The sequence below is a fragment of the Ananas comosus genome, linkage group 7, assembly GCF_001540865.1.
Source record: "Ananas comosus cultivar F153 linkage group 7, ASM154086v1, whole genome shotgun sequence".
NCBI lineage: Eukaryota > Viridiplantae > Streptophyta > Magnoliopsida > Poales > Bromeliaceae > Ananas > Ananas comosus.
Genome location: NC_033627.1, coordinates 1,220,120 through 1,237,979, shown reverse-complemented (window position 1 = coordinate 1,237,979; position 17,860 = coordinate 1,220,120). Strand labels below are relative to the sequence as shown.

The 17,860-nt window shown below is 37.9% G+C and overlaps 2 protein-coding genes across 3 annotated transcripts; one reads left to right on the top strand and one right to left on the bottom strand.

Annotated features, from left to right (window-relative positions):
• LOC109713503 lies at positions 591-4,262 on the top strand. The gene is made up of 5 exons (XM_020237620.1): positions 591-688; positions 1,147-1,496; positions 1,606-1,783; positions 2,192-2,728; positions 2,864-4,262. Exons 1-5 carry the CDS (start codon positions 644-646, stop codon positions 3,977-3,979), a joined length of 2,226 nt encoding a protein of 741 aa, XP_020093209.1. The 5' UTR covers positions 591-643; the 3' UTR covers positions 3,980-4,262.
• Positions 4,410-11,700, bottom strand: LOC109713504 (homeobox protein rough sheath 1-like). 2 transcript variants are annotated; one of them, XM_020237621.1, is made up of 5 exons: positions 10,395-11,700; positions 10,125-10,244; positions 9,827-9,965; positions 5,691-5,944; positions 4,410-5,075 (listed from the first exon to the last, which is right to left on the bottom strand). In XM_020237621.1, the coding sequence occupies exons 1-5, from the start codon at positions 10,833-10,835 to the stop codon at positions 4,854-4,856; spliced, it is 1,176 nt and encodes a 391-aa protein (XP_020093210.1). In that variant the 5' UTR covers positions 10,836-11,700; the 3' UTR covers positions 4,410-4,853. The 2 variants fall into 2 exon arrangements, with proteins under 2 accessions (XP_020093210.1, XP_020093211.1); XM_020237622.1 differs by having other exon boundaries at positions 5,691-5,941; positions 10,395-11,698.

Genomic DNA, 17,860 nt, shown 5'->3' with positions numbered 1-17,860 from the left:
TCTACCAATTATAAATCTGTTCAGATCACAAATCTGATAATTGAAGCTCAGTGGACATAATACTTTGCTTCTACTGCACCAATCATGCAGAAAATTGAAGACAAAAACATAGTGGATGACGGAAAACATTGTTATTCCTTCAGAGAAATAGACTACAAACCATTTCCCTTTACTCCAAAGACACAAATCCACTCCCAAAGCACAATACTTCAAAAAAGGGTTAAAAAAAAAAAAGACCATGCAACTTGAACTTCAGATCCTTCTATTGCAGTGCAAGAATGGGAATGGCAAAACAGCTTATCAAAATCCAAAGACAAAGGTGAAGCAACCAACTACCTTAAGGGAAAAGGTCTAAAGAATCCATACTTGATTAATTTAAGCTTTTTTGCTTTCAGTGTTAACTTGCTATCACAGGGAGTAATTCGATTGGTTGGTCGGTTTGTCCCGCTTTTTTTTTTGTACAATATTATTATCTTTCCTTAAACCTCAAAATGAAACTACCAACCTCAACTTGGAACTTAGACAGGGACTGAGAATATTGTTGCTGTGTATATATATTTCGGAAGGAGATCACGAATCTTCATCTAATAAGAGCTCATAGCCATCAAGGAAATTCCTACTTTAGTAGTATTATTTGTTCCCTATGGCTCAAACAGGAAGCAACATTTGCAGCTTGTATGGGTCTGAGGTTTGTGGTGTTTGTTTCTTACTTGTTGTTATGTTTGTTTGATTATACGCTCTCGTTTTATATTCTTTCGATGGATTTATGTGGGTAATAGCTAGCTTGGAAGTACTGTTTCGAAACTTGATAGATTTGAGGAATGAAAAGGTATTAGGTAAAGAAAAATTGAGCCTTTTGTGTTCAGTTGTGTAGTTTATTATGTAGGAGTCCATAGCTGTGAATGTGGCCAAGCAAAATGAGTCGCGCTAACTAATCACACTTTGTAGACCCATTCTTTCTGATTGCTGTGATTACCCTGATGAGTTGTTTCAGAAAACACTATAAATTGCTTAATCCAAAACATGAATGTCAAACTGAAAAATGCCTTCCTTGCGTATAGTGTTCTTCTTTTAGTTTTTTTTACTACTTTCAATCACTACATTCAGAAACATCTGAATTTTACCTTTTCCTTATGCATTTTATAGGAGACAAATGCTATTCACATTGGCGACGGTGATGAAAACATTATAGTGAATCCTAACTTCGATGATGGCCTCAATAATTGGTCCGGAAGAGGCTGCAATATTGTTCTGCATGATTCAATGGGTGATGGCAAGGTGCTTCCATTGAATGGGAAGTACTTTGTTGCTGCGACCAATCGAACGCAAAATTGGAACGGCATTCAGCAGGATATCACCGGCGGGGTGCAGCGAAAGCTCTTGTACGAGGTCACTGCAACAGTTAGGATATTCGGAAATGTTTCGACTTCTGATGTTCGAGCAACTCTATATGTTCAAACCCCCAATGGCCGAGATCAATACATAGGCGTCGGAAAGTGAGACTCTTTCATTCTGAAGCAACTGATGCAAATTCTTTATCTTTTGTATTAACAGCTGAGTTCAGAATGAATAGAATGATTTCTGATATATGGAAGCTGTTTTCAGTTTGCAGGCAACAGATAAGGATTGGGCACAGTTGCAGGGAAAGTTTTTTTTGAACGGTGTTGCTTCGAAAGCCGTGATATATATTGAGGGCCCGCCTCCGGGAACTGATCTTCTTCTTAACAGTTTAGTTATTAAACATGCAGAAAAGCCCGCTCCGGTATCTCCTCCGGACTTTCAGGTGAGTTCTTGTGATGATGGAAATTGCCGGCAAACTTTTCATAACTTTTGAAGCTCTGCTGCCCATATCTGTTTTATGTTACTTTCCAGTAAGATAGTAATTCTACACACCTTGTATGTAGTTTTATATATTTAGAGTTACTGATATGGAATCAAACTGTTACGAGATGTTTTGTCTGTTTAACTACTGTCTCTCTATTTTCTTTGGCTATGTTCCAATCTTAGTTGATCTGATAAAATTTTGTCAGACTCTCTGAAACTTTTTCTTTTATATTCAGCTCACTTGCTCTTTTACTTTAATTAATTACAGTTCTTAATGTAGCAGATATAAATATTGGGCTGTTTATAAGAGTAGGAAACCTGTGACAATTATCATATAAGGTCTAAAAATTAGCCTTCAATTTCGCAGAATGTTCACTACGGCGTAAACATCATTCAGAACAGCAATCTCAGTGATGGTCTGAATGGGTGGTCCCCTCTCGGTCCATGCACGCTAAGCATCGCCAACGGTTCGCCTCGCGTCCTCCCTCCGATGGCAAGAGATTCTCTCGGACAGCACGGATCGTTAAACGGTCGCTACATTCTCGTAACGAACCGCACCCAGACATGGATGGGGCCATCACAAACAATCACGGACAAGCTGAGCTTATTCGTGACCTATCAAGTAACAGCTTGGGTTCGAATTGGGTCTCAGAAAAATGGTCCCCAAAATATAAATGCCGCGCTCGGTGTCGATAATCAATGGGTCAACGGTGGCCAAGTTGAAGCGAGCGACGATCGGTGGTACGAGATTGGGGGAGCGTTTAGGATCGAGAAGCAACCTTCGAGGGTCCTAGTTTACATTCAAGGCCCTGCGGCGGGAATTGATCTGATGGTTGCAGGGCTTCAGATATTTCCTGTTGATAGAAAAGCAAGATTCAAGCATCTAAAGAATCTAACAGACAAGGTAGTAATTTCTGCTGAATCTTCATTTTGACTGGTGTCAAGGACAACCATTAGCAATTCAACTCGCAATTCATTTGGTTCTTTTTTTCTTTACATCCGCTGACAAATCTAATCAGAATATGACACCAAAATACAGGTACGGAAACGAGACGTAGTTCTGAAGTTCTCAGGATCGAATGGCGAGAATCCCTCCGGAGCAATGGTAAGAGTGAAGCAGACACAGAACAGCTTCCCCTTCGGCTCATGCATCATGCGAACCAACATAGACAACGAGGACTTCGTGAGCTTCTTCGTGAAGCACTTCAACTGGGCAGTGTTTGGGAACGAGCTCAAGTGGTACTGGACCGAACCGCAGCAAGGGGTCCTAAACTACGCCGACGCAGATGAGCTTATAGACCTGTGCAACAAGAATAACATAAGCATGAGAGGCCACTGCATATTCTGGGAAGTCGAGAGTGCCGTCCAACAGTGGGTTCGTGGCTTGAACAATAACGACTTAATGACGGCCGTTCAAAACCGTCTTAACGGCCTCCTGACAAGGTACAAAGGTAAATTCAAACACTATGATGTGGACAATGAGATGCTCCATGGCTCATTCTACCAAGATAGGCTGGGAAAAGAAATAAGAGCTTACATGTTCAAAACAGCTAATCAGCTGGACTCTTCTCCTACTCTTTTTGTGAATGACTACCATGTTGAAGATGCAGCTGATACAAGAGCATGCCCTGAGAAGTATATAGAGCAAATACTTGGTTTGCAGGATCAAGGTGCAGTTGTTGGAGGGATTGGTGTGCAAGCCCACACAGATTACCCAGTCGGGCCTATACTGAGCGCCTCATTCGATAAGTTAGGTGTGCTAGGCCTTCCAATTTGGTTAACTGAACTAGATGTTTCTTCTGTAAATGAATACATCCGGGCCGACGACTTAGAGGTCGTGCTTCGAGAGGCCTACGCGCACCCAGCGGTCGAAGGGATTATGCTCTGGGGCTTCTGGGAGTTGTTCATGAGTAGGGACAATGCACACCTGGTTAATGCTGAAGGGGATGTTAATGAAGCTGGTAAGAAGCTCATAGCTTTGAAGCAAGAGTGGCTGTCGCATGCTCACGGGCACGCCGATGATCAAGGGCAGTTCCAGTTCAGAGGATTTCCTGGTTCCTACAAAGTCGAGGTCGTTACCCTCACGAAGAAATACTATCAGACTTTTACTGTCGATAAGGGTGATTCGCCTTTGGTGGTGAATATTAGCATCTGAATGATGGTATAATGAACTCTATACATATATATATATATAGAAAAATAGATACACATATAAAGGGAATAAGGAGCTCTATCCATGCTTATCATGGTGCCCGTGCTCTTACAAGTAAGAAAATAAGTTAAATGACTGCGGCTACAACTTCTGTTTCCTATTGGTGCGAAAAGAACTACATGTAACCAATTTGTTTTCACTTTTGCATAGAAATGTGGTATGTAATTTGTTATGTTGATGAGAGGAAATTATACAATGATACCAGATACATATATTACAACTGAAATCCTTGTCGCACACGTACAAACAGTAACATTTGATTCTGTTGATTACTGAACCTGCTCAGACCAGGCAAAATTGTGCAAGCCACAAAATTTCACACTGATATCACTAAAACAAACAAAAGCAATAACAATCTAATTATAGTATCCTGTGACAAAAAGAATTTGATAATAAGATAGTTTCAGCAATCATGTGTAACAGAACAGCATACACAACCATGTCTTACAGTTACAGAACTTGCAGAATAAACAGAGAGCGTAGACAGAAAATGCCAGCACCATAGTGAAGATTTTTATATGATGAAGAAAAAGAACCAAGTTTTACCAGAAATATCTTCTAACACCAAATACTACACTAGGATTCCACAACATTACCAACAGTAAGACTTACCAAGCCAAGCAAAAGGAATCACTCGAGTATTATAAGATATCGAAACAATACCGATTTAACTAAAGTTGCAATACCACTACACTATAGATGGTACTACTGAATGCCCTACTATAGCACAAAAAAAGGTATTTGTTTCTTGAAGAATAATAAACTTAATTCCATCTGCATCTAGATAGCTTCCGACTTACTAATTCCGACCCGTGCATTAAGGGCCAAGGCGGTACATGCCGTCACCCGTGAACTGGCCATCCATGTAAAGAGCAGCAGCGGCGGCAGCAGCAGCATTTTGAGGGTGGAAGCCATCCATGACGACGAACTGCATGTCCTCTGATGGTTTCCAATGCCGCTTTCTCTGGTTTATGAACCAATTATTGATCTGCTTCTGATCGAGACCCGTTGATTCTGCCAAGGCCACCTTCTCTGTTTCCTGCTTAATACCAACATTAATTCATGTGTTAAACCCGGTCATAATTGCCAACCAATACAAAATAATATGTAACAATCTCAATACCATTTTACGATTTCTGTTCGCAACGAGAAAGGCTACACATTTTATTATTTTCGTGCCAGTAAACATATACCTGGCAAAATCTCGAGATAATATATATATATATATATATATATATATATATATATATATAATATACCCTTCAAAGATTTAATATTTAACATAAAAAAACCCTACAAAGTGTGCCCCATGATTCTGCTGACTCTGCAACTTTACAGGTAATTTTTGTGAGAAATTAACCACACTTTCAAGTATATGAAAATTTAGATTTTACAGGGTATATATCTGAATGACAACTTTACAGAGTTAAATATGTTAAAAATCCTTTTCTAAGTTGGTATAAAAAATTCATCTGTCAACGCCAATATTCAATTGGTGTTCAGTCTTTATTCACCTAATAACTTGGCCAATAATAGAGTGGACAGCAACTTGGGTGATGTTAGTAGTCCGTAACAAATTTTTTAGCGAATCAATGGGGTCTAACCCCAATGATTTGTCGGTTGGAAGGCAATATATAATCTGGGAATATCATACCGATGGATATGGCCATTTATAATGCAGCTCCCACCAGCTAAGTAGCTTTTGCCGTGCATCCTTCGGTAGCTTCCCTTTCTTTTTTTTCTTCGAGAGCTCCTGTCGAAGGCTGCTCAAGTAGCCACTATACTTCTTCAGAAGGTGTTGCTTTAGTTCTTTGTCTTCTGCACGAGGATCGATCTCAGGGGCTTCACCTTCTCCGCTAGCATCCCGATCCTCTTCCGAGGAACCAACTCCTTCACACTTATCATCTGCTGATTCCAGAGGAGCGAATAATGAGCACGTCAACGCAATGACAAGAAACAATCTGATGTATTTAGTACGCTATACAAAAAGAAAAGCTGCTTGTAAACCAGAAAGATATGACAAATAATATATATAGTAGATCCAAAAATAACAAGCAATAGGTGTTTGCCAGTTTGCTACGTACTCCTTCCAACACAAAAGAGGAAATAAGCCAGGCGAAGTTCCAATAACGTACGGTACTATCCTCTTCCATATTTGTGGAGCTACCTCAACTTCATGTTTTCATCCAGCAACTTCCTATTAAACACGATGTCAAACAAATTCAAAACCGTCGTGAAGCTTAACATTTGGTGAGTGCTATCACAACCCGCTGCCAAAGAGCAGTCGTACACGAAAAGGAAGAACCATAAAGACACTATCACTTTGTGTGGTCCGGCTATTCCTATATTCATGGAAGAACAAAACAAAAGAAGCTTCCACTATTAACCTAAGGATTACAAAGAAGTACTAGGAGAGTTATCACCTTCACTCCGAGGCATATAAGAGAAGCACTCACAACTTCCAACTCAGATTATATAAACCACACCTAACAAGATTTCGCTTCCTTTTTGGTAGTAGTAGTAGTAGTAGTAGTAGGCAAACGCCCTATGACCCTCCCTACTCTCTCACTTTTCAGCTTACTATTCAATTATGCTAATCCCACCTATTTCAATAATCCCTCTCTAGCCACGAAGTAAAAGGCTATGAAACATAAGCTTTAGATCAATAGAGTCATCATCTAAAGGCTACACAAATGGAAACCCTAAATCAATGATTTAAGTGCCGTGGCACGGGATCGTGCCAGAAACTTGCCGGCACGGTACGGCACGGTGCATGCCGATGCGTGCCGGTCAAAAAAATTCTTGTGTACCGACACATAATAGCTTGAAATATTTATTTTCTTTAGCAACAAAATATTCTAACTATTTATTATGTCTTTTTATCACATCTTTTGAACTTTATTGAGAAAATTACTGACTAATTTAAAGAATAGAGGATTTTGAGCTGTGTCATCGGTACGGGATGTGTATCGTGCCGGTATCTTATTGGCACGGTATGGTACGGTGGATACGGCCTGTGTCGACTGGCACTTAAAACCTTGCCCTAAATGCATATGCTATGGAAAACTTAGAAATAGGAGATTTGATTTCGCACCAAGTCGCATAACGTGACTAGACCTAAATAACGTGGCTAAGCTCAATGCGTCTAACTCAACAAAAACTTACTACTGGACATCTTGACTTGAAGGCCCATAGCATAGAGTTTGGCTCAAGTGAAGGGCGCACTAACAAACTACTTTATAAAAGTTTCATTTCGACGTACATCTCACTTTAAATTAAATCTCTAGCTAATTAGATTGTAATTTTATTTTAGTTGCAAAAGACAATAGTAGATTAAAAAAGTGAGATATACAGTTAGGATGAAACCTTCAGAAATAGTTTGTTACTGCGTCCTTCACATAAGCCAAACTCCATAATATGTACTCGATCTCCATGCATACTAAAATTGAGATGATTTTTTATTTTAGGCTATTGAAATGATCGATTATCTAAACTGTGATTTTATGAATCTAACAACTAAAGTATTATATTGGGATGATTGTCAATATGGATCTTTCCTTGTATGAAAATAGCATTCTTCGTATTTATAATAATCAAAGAAAAACATAATAATTCTCATTATGTGCAATGGCAATTCCGCTATAAAATATTTTGTATAAATAGAAAAAGAAATGGCAATTCCACGGTAAAACTTTATTTGTACTCAGATAGTAAATTGCTAGAAACATGGAATGCAACGACCCAACCCACAAGCAACAATAACTCATTGGGCCCAAACCACCGACTCAAAATGCTTAAGCCCAGTTATTATAACTAGCATGTAGGTCTCATATGTTCTAATCAGAATTAGTTTTCCACCCGATGTGGGACTATTGGGAGTGTTACAAACTCCCCCTGTTTAGACCCTGACGTCCTCGTCGGGTCCAAACCAGATCACAGGCAGACTATTAGGGGCGTTACAAACTCCCCCTGTTTAGGACGTCAGGTTTAGACTCTGACGTCCTCGTCGGTCCAAACCAGATCACAGACAGACAGACCAGCATCATAATTACTAGGCGATGTGAGATTCTAGAGGTGGCTTCTATGGGTTCAAAAGGTGGCTCCCACCAAATCTGTTGGTGTAGCACTTCATCCCGCATAGCACTTAGCTCTCACACTTCCGGCTGATATTTGGCTCTGATACCAATTGCAACGACCCGACCCGCTAGCAACAATAACTCGTTGAGCCCAAACCACCGGCCCAAAATGCTTGAGCCCAGTTATTATAACTAGCGCGTAGTTCTCATATATTCTAATTAGAATTAGTTTTCCACCCGATGTGGGACTATTGGAGGCGTTACATTGCAAGTGACAAAGGACTATGAAAGAATGTAGAAAAGCATTGTAGCTGCATCACCACAACTAACACCTTGTCTAATTTTTAAAATTGCATCTGAGTTGAGTCTAATAGCATTTCACAATATTTTATCTCCTCATAACATGCATGGAATGACATCTCTCTCCTAGTTAACAATCTACAGCTGATGCCATATAAAGTTAACAAGTATTGTAATATAACAAAATCAAATAAAAAGAGATGTAACATGACCCAGCTTGTTATATATTAACATGAACCTAATGCTTCCAGCTTTTCACACATCAAACATGCATCAAGATTTGTACACATGCGAGCACTCCAACACAAGTGCTGGCATACTGTGCATCAAGATTCCTAGCCATCCGGCACATGTGAATCACGATGAACACCTGACAAGCGAAAAGTGGAAGCATCAGCGACCTATTGGTTCCAAAAGCATCCTTTTTCAACTCCATACGCAATATGGCTCAACCAAAAATATGATAACGTTAGCATCTTAGGCATACGGCAAGAATTAAAACGCTAATACATTCTCCAATGTAGCTTGTAATGCTAATACATCGGAAAGTATCTAGATTCCTCAAAAGATATCCCACTCATTGGCCTCGTCACAGCTCCGTAATCTCGGCAATATCTAAACTCCTAGTGAACATTCAAGCTACACGATTATTCTCGAGGTAGGATTCTCCTTGTAACCCTAAACATATAAATATATAGCCCTCGTCACTTGTCAGCACCAACATCGCTTCGCTTATTGCTTTCCAGCGTCTGTTTTCATGACAATCCCTCCATAAGATATACTATACATTTTTAGTGGATTATGCAAATATATTAATATTCATGCTTTAAACTACCATATATATAATGTTAAGAACTTTTACGAACTAAAATAAACTAAACAAATAAGGAGATGAACGATAGGCCGATACTGTGCGATATAAGGAGATGAACGATAGGCCGATACTGTGCGATATGGGTACCACTATATATAGCCTCGCCATGTGTTGAAGGTCACTCTCTTTCTCACTCATATTTGATGTTCTTATTATATTTTTATATTATATACAGTGACATATACGTGTAGATGTAGAATCTCCATTAAAGTAGAGGAGAGAGAGAGATCGCTTCTCCCTTTGCTTTCGCCCTTGCGTGAAATGTGGGAGCAACTCTCCTCGTAAATATATACGTACGTACTTAGTTTTACTTCTTTTTCTCGTCTCCTATACAGTTCCACTAGTGCCGTGCCCATTCGCGTTGCACTGTTCAAGGGTAAAGTTTTTTTTTAGAACCCTAAACTACAGTGGTGCTCTACTACTCATCTGTGTAGTAGTATAAGGGCTATGTAAAAAAAAAAAAAAAAAGTCGATATCTTCGTAACATATATAGCTTACATTTACGATGAGTAGCTAGGCTAATTATTAGTATATAAAAACCTGGGGTAAAGAAGCGTGAGGAAGCGCCATTAGTGAGAGAATTAAGCTGGGACTCGACTCTCTTGAGGAACTCCGTGGCTTCTTGGATTGGCCTCGTTAGCTCTTCTCGGTATTTAACCAGCATGTTATAGTAAGCCTCCTACACATGCATAATTAAAAGTAACAGTTAATTAGTTAACCTAAGTGTTCATATACGCAACAATTAACATCCCCGTTACTCTTTCTACATAAAGATTGAGTTAAGCAAATTGAAGAATAATTCATGAGATAAGTAAGATGTGTTGACATGAGCATGCACCATGAATTGGTCGAGCTCCGGATCGGTCGACAGATCGTGTCGGCCGCCGCTCGGGCAGCGCCTCTCGAATTCTCGGGCCATCACGGTGAGCCGGTCCACCACCTCCTGCGGAGCTCCTACCTACAAATTAAGATCCATATCGAAGTTAATTTAGCTCTATCTACATAAAGCAATTACAGTTTAGATCGAGTTATAGTATATATATATATATATATATATATATATATATATAGTAGTGGAAATGAATTGAATTAATTAATTAAACATTACTTTTTGGCAATCGAGGTAGGCTCCAAGAAGGGTGGAATATTGAGGATGGGACATAATCTTGGCCTTAAGAGCCTCCTCTTCTCTGGGAGAGGTCTCTTGGCGCGCCCCTCCTCCATGCTCTAATAATATTGCTCCTCTCTCGAGAGGTGGGTATTGAGTAGTAGAAGGCCCCGCTTCGGCTTTGAGAGGCTGGTTTATGAATCTATGCGGATATTGGTAGCTCCGGCCATATTGGCCGGAGATGTGCGGTGGTGCAACCACCACATGCGGCGGCGGCGAAGGAGGAGGAGTTGTTGCGGCGGCGGCGGCGGCGGCGGCGCCGATGGCTGTAGATGATGGGAGATACATGAAGGAATTAGTGGTAATAGCGTTAGTATTAGCGTTAGTAGCACCCCTTGAGGAGTTGCAGTTGCTACCACCTAGAAGGGAGTACTCCTCCATCTATAAACGCTCTTATTTTAGTGGCAAAAATTTGACAAAGCAACTGTAAGAAAGAAGAGGAGAGGGGATAAAACTATAAAGAAGTGTAGTAGGTGGTGTGAGGACGAAAAAGAAAAGGAAAGGGGAAAAAAAAACAAAAAAAAACCCCAAGGATTATGCTTGTAGCTAGGATTGGGGGGGGGGTTATGTTGAAGAAAAAGAAGAACCCTAGTAGAGGAATACCCAAATAGACCCGAGATCCCTACGGAGGAGGAGAGGTAGGGGGAGGAGAAGGGAAAGCTATTATCTGGTGGCCATCTTTTCCTACGTCAAATCAAAGTAGACAAGGAGGTGGGGGTGTGTGTAGCTGCTCTAGATGTGGAGTTACACATCAAACCAAACCTAATTTCTAATCAAAACCCTTTAAAAACTTTGTACCCAGGAAAAGATATGTCGATCGTAGGAGAGGCGATAAGAGAGATTCCGAGACCAACACAACATGTGGGTGCATGGTTGTGGGGCTCCATTGACATGGTAACTACGTAGAGATTATAAGAACCATTAGTTCATATCTTATCCTCTTCTTCCCCCTCCTCCTCCTCCTCCTCTTCTTCTTCTTCTTCTAAGAACTATAACAAGGGAGGGTAACTTAATCGTGTTTGTCGCTTGGTTCGTGGCTCTTTGGAAAAGGGAGAGGATCGACGAAAAGAAAAAAGAGATTCTTAGGAAGCACCAATTTGTAACAGGTGCTTTAGATCTTACTTTGATTTGTTGTGTAATGGATAGCTTGTGTGTTTTTTTCCTCTTTTCGGGTGGAAAGATTCTTGGGAAAGTAAGAGGCTCCACTCCTTTTGTTTCCATGGGAAAAATGCTACCGGTTTATGGTATTTTTTTTTTATTACTTTGATTTGTATTACATATAAGTTAACTTATGTGTGATGTATTAGTACGACAGTATAATTAATCATAAAAGTGTTCTGTTGGAACAATGCTCTAAACATATACTTTTTTACTGTTACTCCCATGCATCATAAATATAAAAAAAAATTATAAAATTAATAGTTCAGATAAAAATATATATATAGATTTAGCCTACAAGAATATAATAATAAAAATTATTTAAATATATTAAATAATAAAGGTGAAGATTAAATTCACCAACTTATAAAATAATAGGAGCTTAGGATTAATTATAACACCATACTACTTAAATGATTGATGAAATTAAAAAAAACAACGAAAAACAAATGGCCTACTAATGTATTTAATAGGCATATCAGCAGCTACTACTAATTTGCATTGCATTGGTTAATTTATATATGATATTCCTCTATCAACATATTAACAGGTCATTCATAAGATTATTATTTTAAAGTATTTATTTTACAATCTAGAGTTATAGTCGAGAAAGTTTCTAGGGCCAGAGAAATGAGATTAGTAAGCCTAGCTAGGATTATAGGATAGCGCATGATTCAAGTGGCTCGTTGTCATGTTAGTGTGACTAGATTCTTTTTACTTTTCTTTTCTTTTTTTTTTTTCTTTTTTTTTGTTTACCCTTACAAAGAACTTGAAGTTTGGATAAATGAACACTTATTCGTTAACTAATATTTTGGTACTATATATAAAATAATCGTTATATTTTAAAAATTTAAACATTCAAATTTAAAATTTTTTGCTCTGTTATTATATAAAATAATCATTATATTATAAAATTTTAAATTATTAAAAAAATAATATTTAAATATTTTTACGTTTAACATCATGTCTCCGAGCAATAACAAAATACTTGGAAAGAATTAAAGCAAGATATCTTTCGGAAGAAGCATTGATATCCGATGAGATTTGACCCACCCTAATATGAATTCATGTATTTTCAAATTCCATTGGGATTTGTGGCTTTGACTAGGAATTGCCTCTGACTCGTATAAGCATCACCTCAATCATTCATTTTAGTATTGGATGGTACAGGTTTACGGTATTATCCGGAATGTTGTTCTTTATTCTTGTCTTATAATTGAAGTACCTTTACATGTAAACCTACGATTCAAAGTTGAAACTGAATTCTAATGGTTGATGTTTAACATTTTACATTCAAAATATAATTGAGTTAGAATACTAGGTCTGTAATTATTGGATGAAGGTGATGTAGGGTTAGAACAGCGGTGATAAATGATGATAGATGGAATAGTATTTAATTCAAAAATTATTAATTGTCAAAATTTAGATTTAAAGGCTAAAAATTTAAAAGCATCAATGGATTGATGCTTTTAGGTAAATTCTAGCTCAATTTTCTCTCTCTCTCTCTCTACTATATATATATATATATATATAAAGACTACCTAGAGTGCTAGAGAGAGAGCGTGCGCGCTAGGCTCCTATACTAGCTATAATATCGGAGCTCCGGTACTAAAAATAATATAGTACCCTAATTCTATATATATATGGACAATTTACATAAAAATTCATTAGCTTTAAGATTTTGCAAAAGTATGCCCCTTTTTTACTTTTGGAGATTCGGACCGAATTTCCAAAAAACTAACCAAAATATCCGTATTCTCTTTTCTCTTTCCTCTTTTATTTCTCTCGTTCTTTTTTTCTCTCTCTGAACAGCCGATGGAGGTAGAAGCGAAGGCGGCCCGCGTCATCTCTGTCCTGTGCCCTCGCCCTCGCCCTCGTCCTCGCCATCGCCTGCGCACCCTCCCTCCACCTTCCTCGCATCTAACCCCACCGAGGCCGCGCCTCGACTCTCTTTTTTTTTTCTTCTCTGACCCTCATCTACCGTCTCTCCGACTCTTTACAACAGTAAAGAGTGGCAGCATCACGTTTTCTTCTTCTTCTTTTTTTCTCTTGTTTTTTTTTTTTTTTCTCTTTGACTCTCATCTATCGCCTTTGTAACCATCCACGACAGTAATGAGGATAGTGCCGCATTCTTTTTTCTGTATTCGATGGCACAGACACTGACGCCGGTGCCAGAGAAGGAAGACTCGAAGCAAGTGCCGGTGAAAGCGAAGCCGAGAAAAAAATAAAAAAATAAAAAATAAAGAATAAAATATAAAAAATAACTTTTCTACAAGAAAAATAAAGAATTAGAGATAAAAGAAGAAGATGATGAATTTGTACTATTTTAGAAAAATATTGCACTATTTTAAGATAACGTTGTACTATTTTTTAGAAAATTTACTCTCTTTGAGAGAAAAAATATACTTTTTTGGATAAAAAGTGTACTCTTTGAACAAAAGTTGCACTCTTTAAATAAAAAATATACTATTTGGTCGAAAATTGCGCTATTTTACCAAAAAGAGCAGGAGGAGAAGGAGAAATAATAGTGTATTTTTTATCCAAATAGTGCAATTTTCGTTCAATAAGTACAACTTTTGTTTCAAAAGTATAACTTTTATCTAAAAAAGTATATTATTTCTATCAAAGAGTGTAATTTTTTTTTAAAATAGTGCAACATTTTCTTAAAATAGTGCAACATTCCACCTGAAGAAGTACAAATTCATCATTTTCTTCTGGTTCTTCAATTTTCTTATAGAAAAAACTATTTTTTTATATTTTATTCTTTATTTTTTTTATTTTTATTTTTTGGCTCGTACCTACTCTCGCTCCGAGTCCTCATTCTCTAGCACCGGCGGTGGTGCCTGTGCTGGTGAAGACGGAGGAAAAGAATGTGACGCTGTCTTCGCTACCGTCATGGAGTGTCTCGAAGGCGGTTAATGGGGGTTGAAGAGAAAAAAAAAAAAAGAAAAAAGAATGTGAGAGAAAAGGAGAGGAAGAGGACACGAGGTTGTCCTCTTTATTATTGTAAAGAGCTGGGGAGGCGGTGAAGGAGGGTCGGAGAGAATAAAAAAATGAGAGTCTAGGTACTAGGTCGGAAGCGAGGAAGACGAAGGGAGGGTGCGCATGTGAGGGCGAGAGTGCGCGGGGCAGAGGCGAGGCAGGTCATCTCCGTCTCTGCCTCCGTCTCCCTCTTCGGAGAGAAAGAAAAAAAAAAAAAGAACAAGCGAAAAAAAGAGGAGAGAGAAAAAAGAATAAAGGTATTTTAGTTTGTTTTCTAAAAATTCAATCTAAATCTGTAAAATTCAAGAGACAAAACTAATGAATTTTATACAAATTGGCCTATATGTATAACTAAACTAAAATACTATTAATAGCATTAAGTATTTGATGCTATTAGATTTTTGGTCCTTAGATAAAGAGTTGTACGATTAGTATGGTAGTAATTCTTTAAAATTGAGTGAGCAATTTATTGANATTACATTGACCTAGTCCACCATGTTAGCTGTGGATTGGTCAATGAATGTGTGTTCATACATCTCTATTTTAAACTATACATATATATATATATATATATATATATATATATATATATATATATATATATATATATAAAGACTATCTAGAGTGCTAGAGAGAGAGCGTGCGCGCTAGGCTCCTATACTAGCTATAATATCGGAGCTCCGGTACTAAAAATAATATAGTACCCTAATTCTATATATATATGGACAATTTACATAAAAATTCATTAGTTTTAAGATTTTGCAAAAGTATGCCCCTTTTTGACTTTTGGAGATTCGGACCGAATTTTTAAAAAACTAACCAAAATATCCGTATTCTCTTTTCTTTTTCCTCTTTTATTTCTCTCGTTCTTTTTTTCTTTCTCTCTGAACAGCCGATGGAGGTAGAATCGAAGGCGGCCCGCGTCGTCTCTGTCCTGTGCCCTCGCCCTCGCCCTCGCCCTCGTCCTCGCCATCGCTTGCGCACCCTCCCTCCACTTCCTCGCATCTGACCCCACCAAGGCCGCGCCTCGACTCTCTTTTTTTTTTCTTCTCTGACCCTTATCTACCGCCTCTTCGACTCTTTACAACAGTAAAGAGTGGCAGCGTTACGTTTTCTTCTTCTTCTTTTTTTCTCTTATTTTTTTTTTTCTCTTTAACTCTCATCTATCGCCTTTGTAACCCTCTACTACAGTAATGAGAATAGTGTCGCATCCTTTTTTCTGTATTCGATGGCACAGACACCGACGCCGGTGCTAGAGAAGGAAGACTCGAAGCAAGTGCTGGTGAAAGCGAAGCCGAGAAAAAAATAAAAAAATAAAAAAATAAAAAATAAAGAATAAAATATAAAACATAACTTTTCTACAAGAAAAATAAAGAATTANGAAGAGCAAGCAAAAAAAAAAGAGGAGAGAGAAAAAAAAATAAAGGTATTTTTGTCTGTTTTCTAAAAATTCAATCTAAATCTGTAAAATCCAAAAAACAAAACTAATGAATTTTATACAAATTGGCCTATATGTATAACCAAACTAAAATACTATTAATAGCATTAAGTATTTGATACGGTTAGATTTTTGGTCCTTAGATAAAGAGTTGTACGATTAGTATGATAGTAATTCTTTAAAATTGAGTGAGCAATTAATTGAGTAGTATTATCTAATAAATAAAAATAATTAAAAAAATAGCTATAAAAATAAACATTTTATTAGTACCGAACGTATCGTACTATTGATATTTGATAATATAGAAGCCGGGCAATAAGTAGTGCTGGAAATAAATGGTGAAATAAATGGTAATAACGGTAAACAGTGGAAATCCAAAGGATGCGTGGGTCCCTCACGTGCGGAGAACGAAGCCTCGGACTGTCTCAGAACGAAGAGCCCGTATTTTCTTCCTGTCCTGTCCAATCAGTTCCACAATCTACTCACGCGGGTCTCATACAGCAATGTTGAGTTAATTTGATTCGATTAACCACTTTTTGTTTTTTAAAAAACAATAATAATACTACTAGATTGTAAATTTGAGACTATGATGATTAATATTAATTCTTAAGTCGTTTCATATCTTGTGGTGATCCGTGCTTAAGAAAGCGAATAACAGTCCCAATATATACATGCATTAATTACCACATATATATATATATATATATATATATATATAGTAGTTCTCGTAACCTGTAATAATTTATCAGGTGCATGTATAAATTGAACTAACTAATCTCTTTTTTTTATTGTATGTTGATCGATTTTGGAGATTAGGTATTAAATTGGTACTAGTTTGGAGATTGGACATTAGATTAGGAGAGCTCGAGACAATTATTGTGTCATGCTGATCACGTCTTTGTGGTACAAACTGGTACAATGGATCGACCAATTGGTTTGCGACACCACAAGAAGATAAGAACTGAAACAAGCTAATCCATCCATAGAATCTATCCTTCAACTTACGTTATCATTTGAAAACTAGCCGCTTAGTTTTGAATTTTACAAAATAAAATTTCTTTTTCAATTGTTTGCAGCCTCTCTCTCTCTCTCTCTCTCTCTCTCTCTCTCTCTCTCTCTTGTGGAATATGATTCTTTGGACAAAAATTTTATAGGCACCGTGCCCAAACAATTTGTTTGGGCACGGTGCCCGGATGGGCGCCACGTGTGCAGAGGCGCCCATCCGCACCCTCCCTTCCCCCTCTCTTTCTATCTCTTCCTAAAAACCGAGCCGACCAATTTTTTTTTTTCTTTTGAGGATGCGGATGGGGGCCGCTGNGCCCGGATGGGCACCGTGTGTATTCGCACCGTCCAAAAAAAATTAATGGGCTCGATTTTTGGGAAAAGAAAAAGAGAGGGGAAGGGAGGGTGCGGGCACGCGGCGCCCATCCGGGCACTGTGCCCAAACAAATTGTTTGGGTACGGTGCCCATAAAATTTTTGTCCTGATTCTTTGATTTTAAGGCAAAGACAAGCCTATTAAATGATTGCGGATTCAACAGTAAAAAAGAATACTAATAATAAATTAAATACAAATACCATTTTACAAGAGCTTTTAAAAAATCACATATTTATTGGGATAATTGATTATTTTACATGCCCGTCCATCTCCTGCCTTCCTCTTCTACCTCTATTTTTTTTTTTCTTCGTCTTTTGTTGAGCCCATGCTAGATTCGCAGATTAAATCAGCTCGCTCAACTTTATATAATTTGTTGAATACAGACTATCCATAATGTAAGTGGTAATTAAATTGCTTGCTAATTGGTAGCTAATATTCAATTTTAAAATCT

Bases quoted from the DNA above. Each gene is read 5' to 3' on its own strand.
- LOC109713504 (XM_020237621.1), bottom strand. From the start codon at position 10,835: ATGGAGGAGTACTCCCTTCTAGGTGGTAGCAACTGCAACTCCTCAAGG. The intron at 10,245-10,394 runs GTAATGTTTAAT...CTTAATTTGTAG, and splicing joins CCTACCTCGATTGCCAAAAA to GTAGGAGCTCCGCAGGAGGT. The intron at 9,966-10,124 runs GTGCATGCTCAT...ATGCATGTGTAG, and splicing joins CGGAGCTCGACCAATTCATG to GAGGCTTACTATAACATGCT.
- LOC109713503 (XM_020237620.1), top strand. From the start codon at position 644: ATGGCTCAAACAGGAAGCAACATTTGCAGCTTGTATGGGTCTGAG. The intron at 689-1,146 runs GTTTGTGGTGTT...TGCATTTTATAG, and splicing joins GCAGCTTGTATGGGTCTGAG to GAGACAAATGCTATTCACAT. The intron at 1,784-2,191 runs GTGAGTTCTTGT...TCAATTTCGCAG, and splicing joins TATCTCCTCCGGACTTTCAG to AATGTTCACTACGGCGTAAA.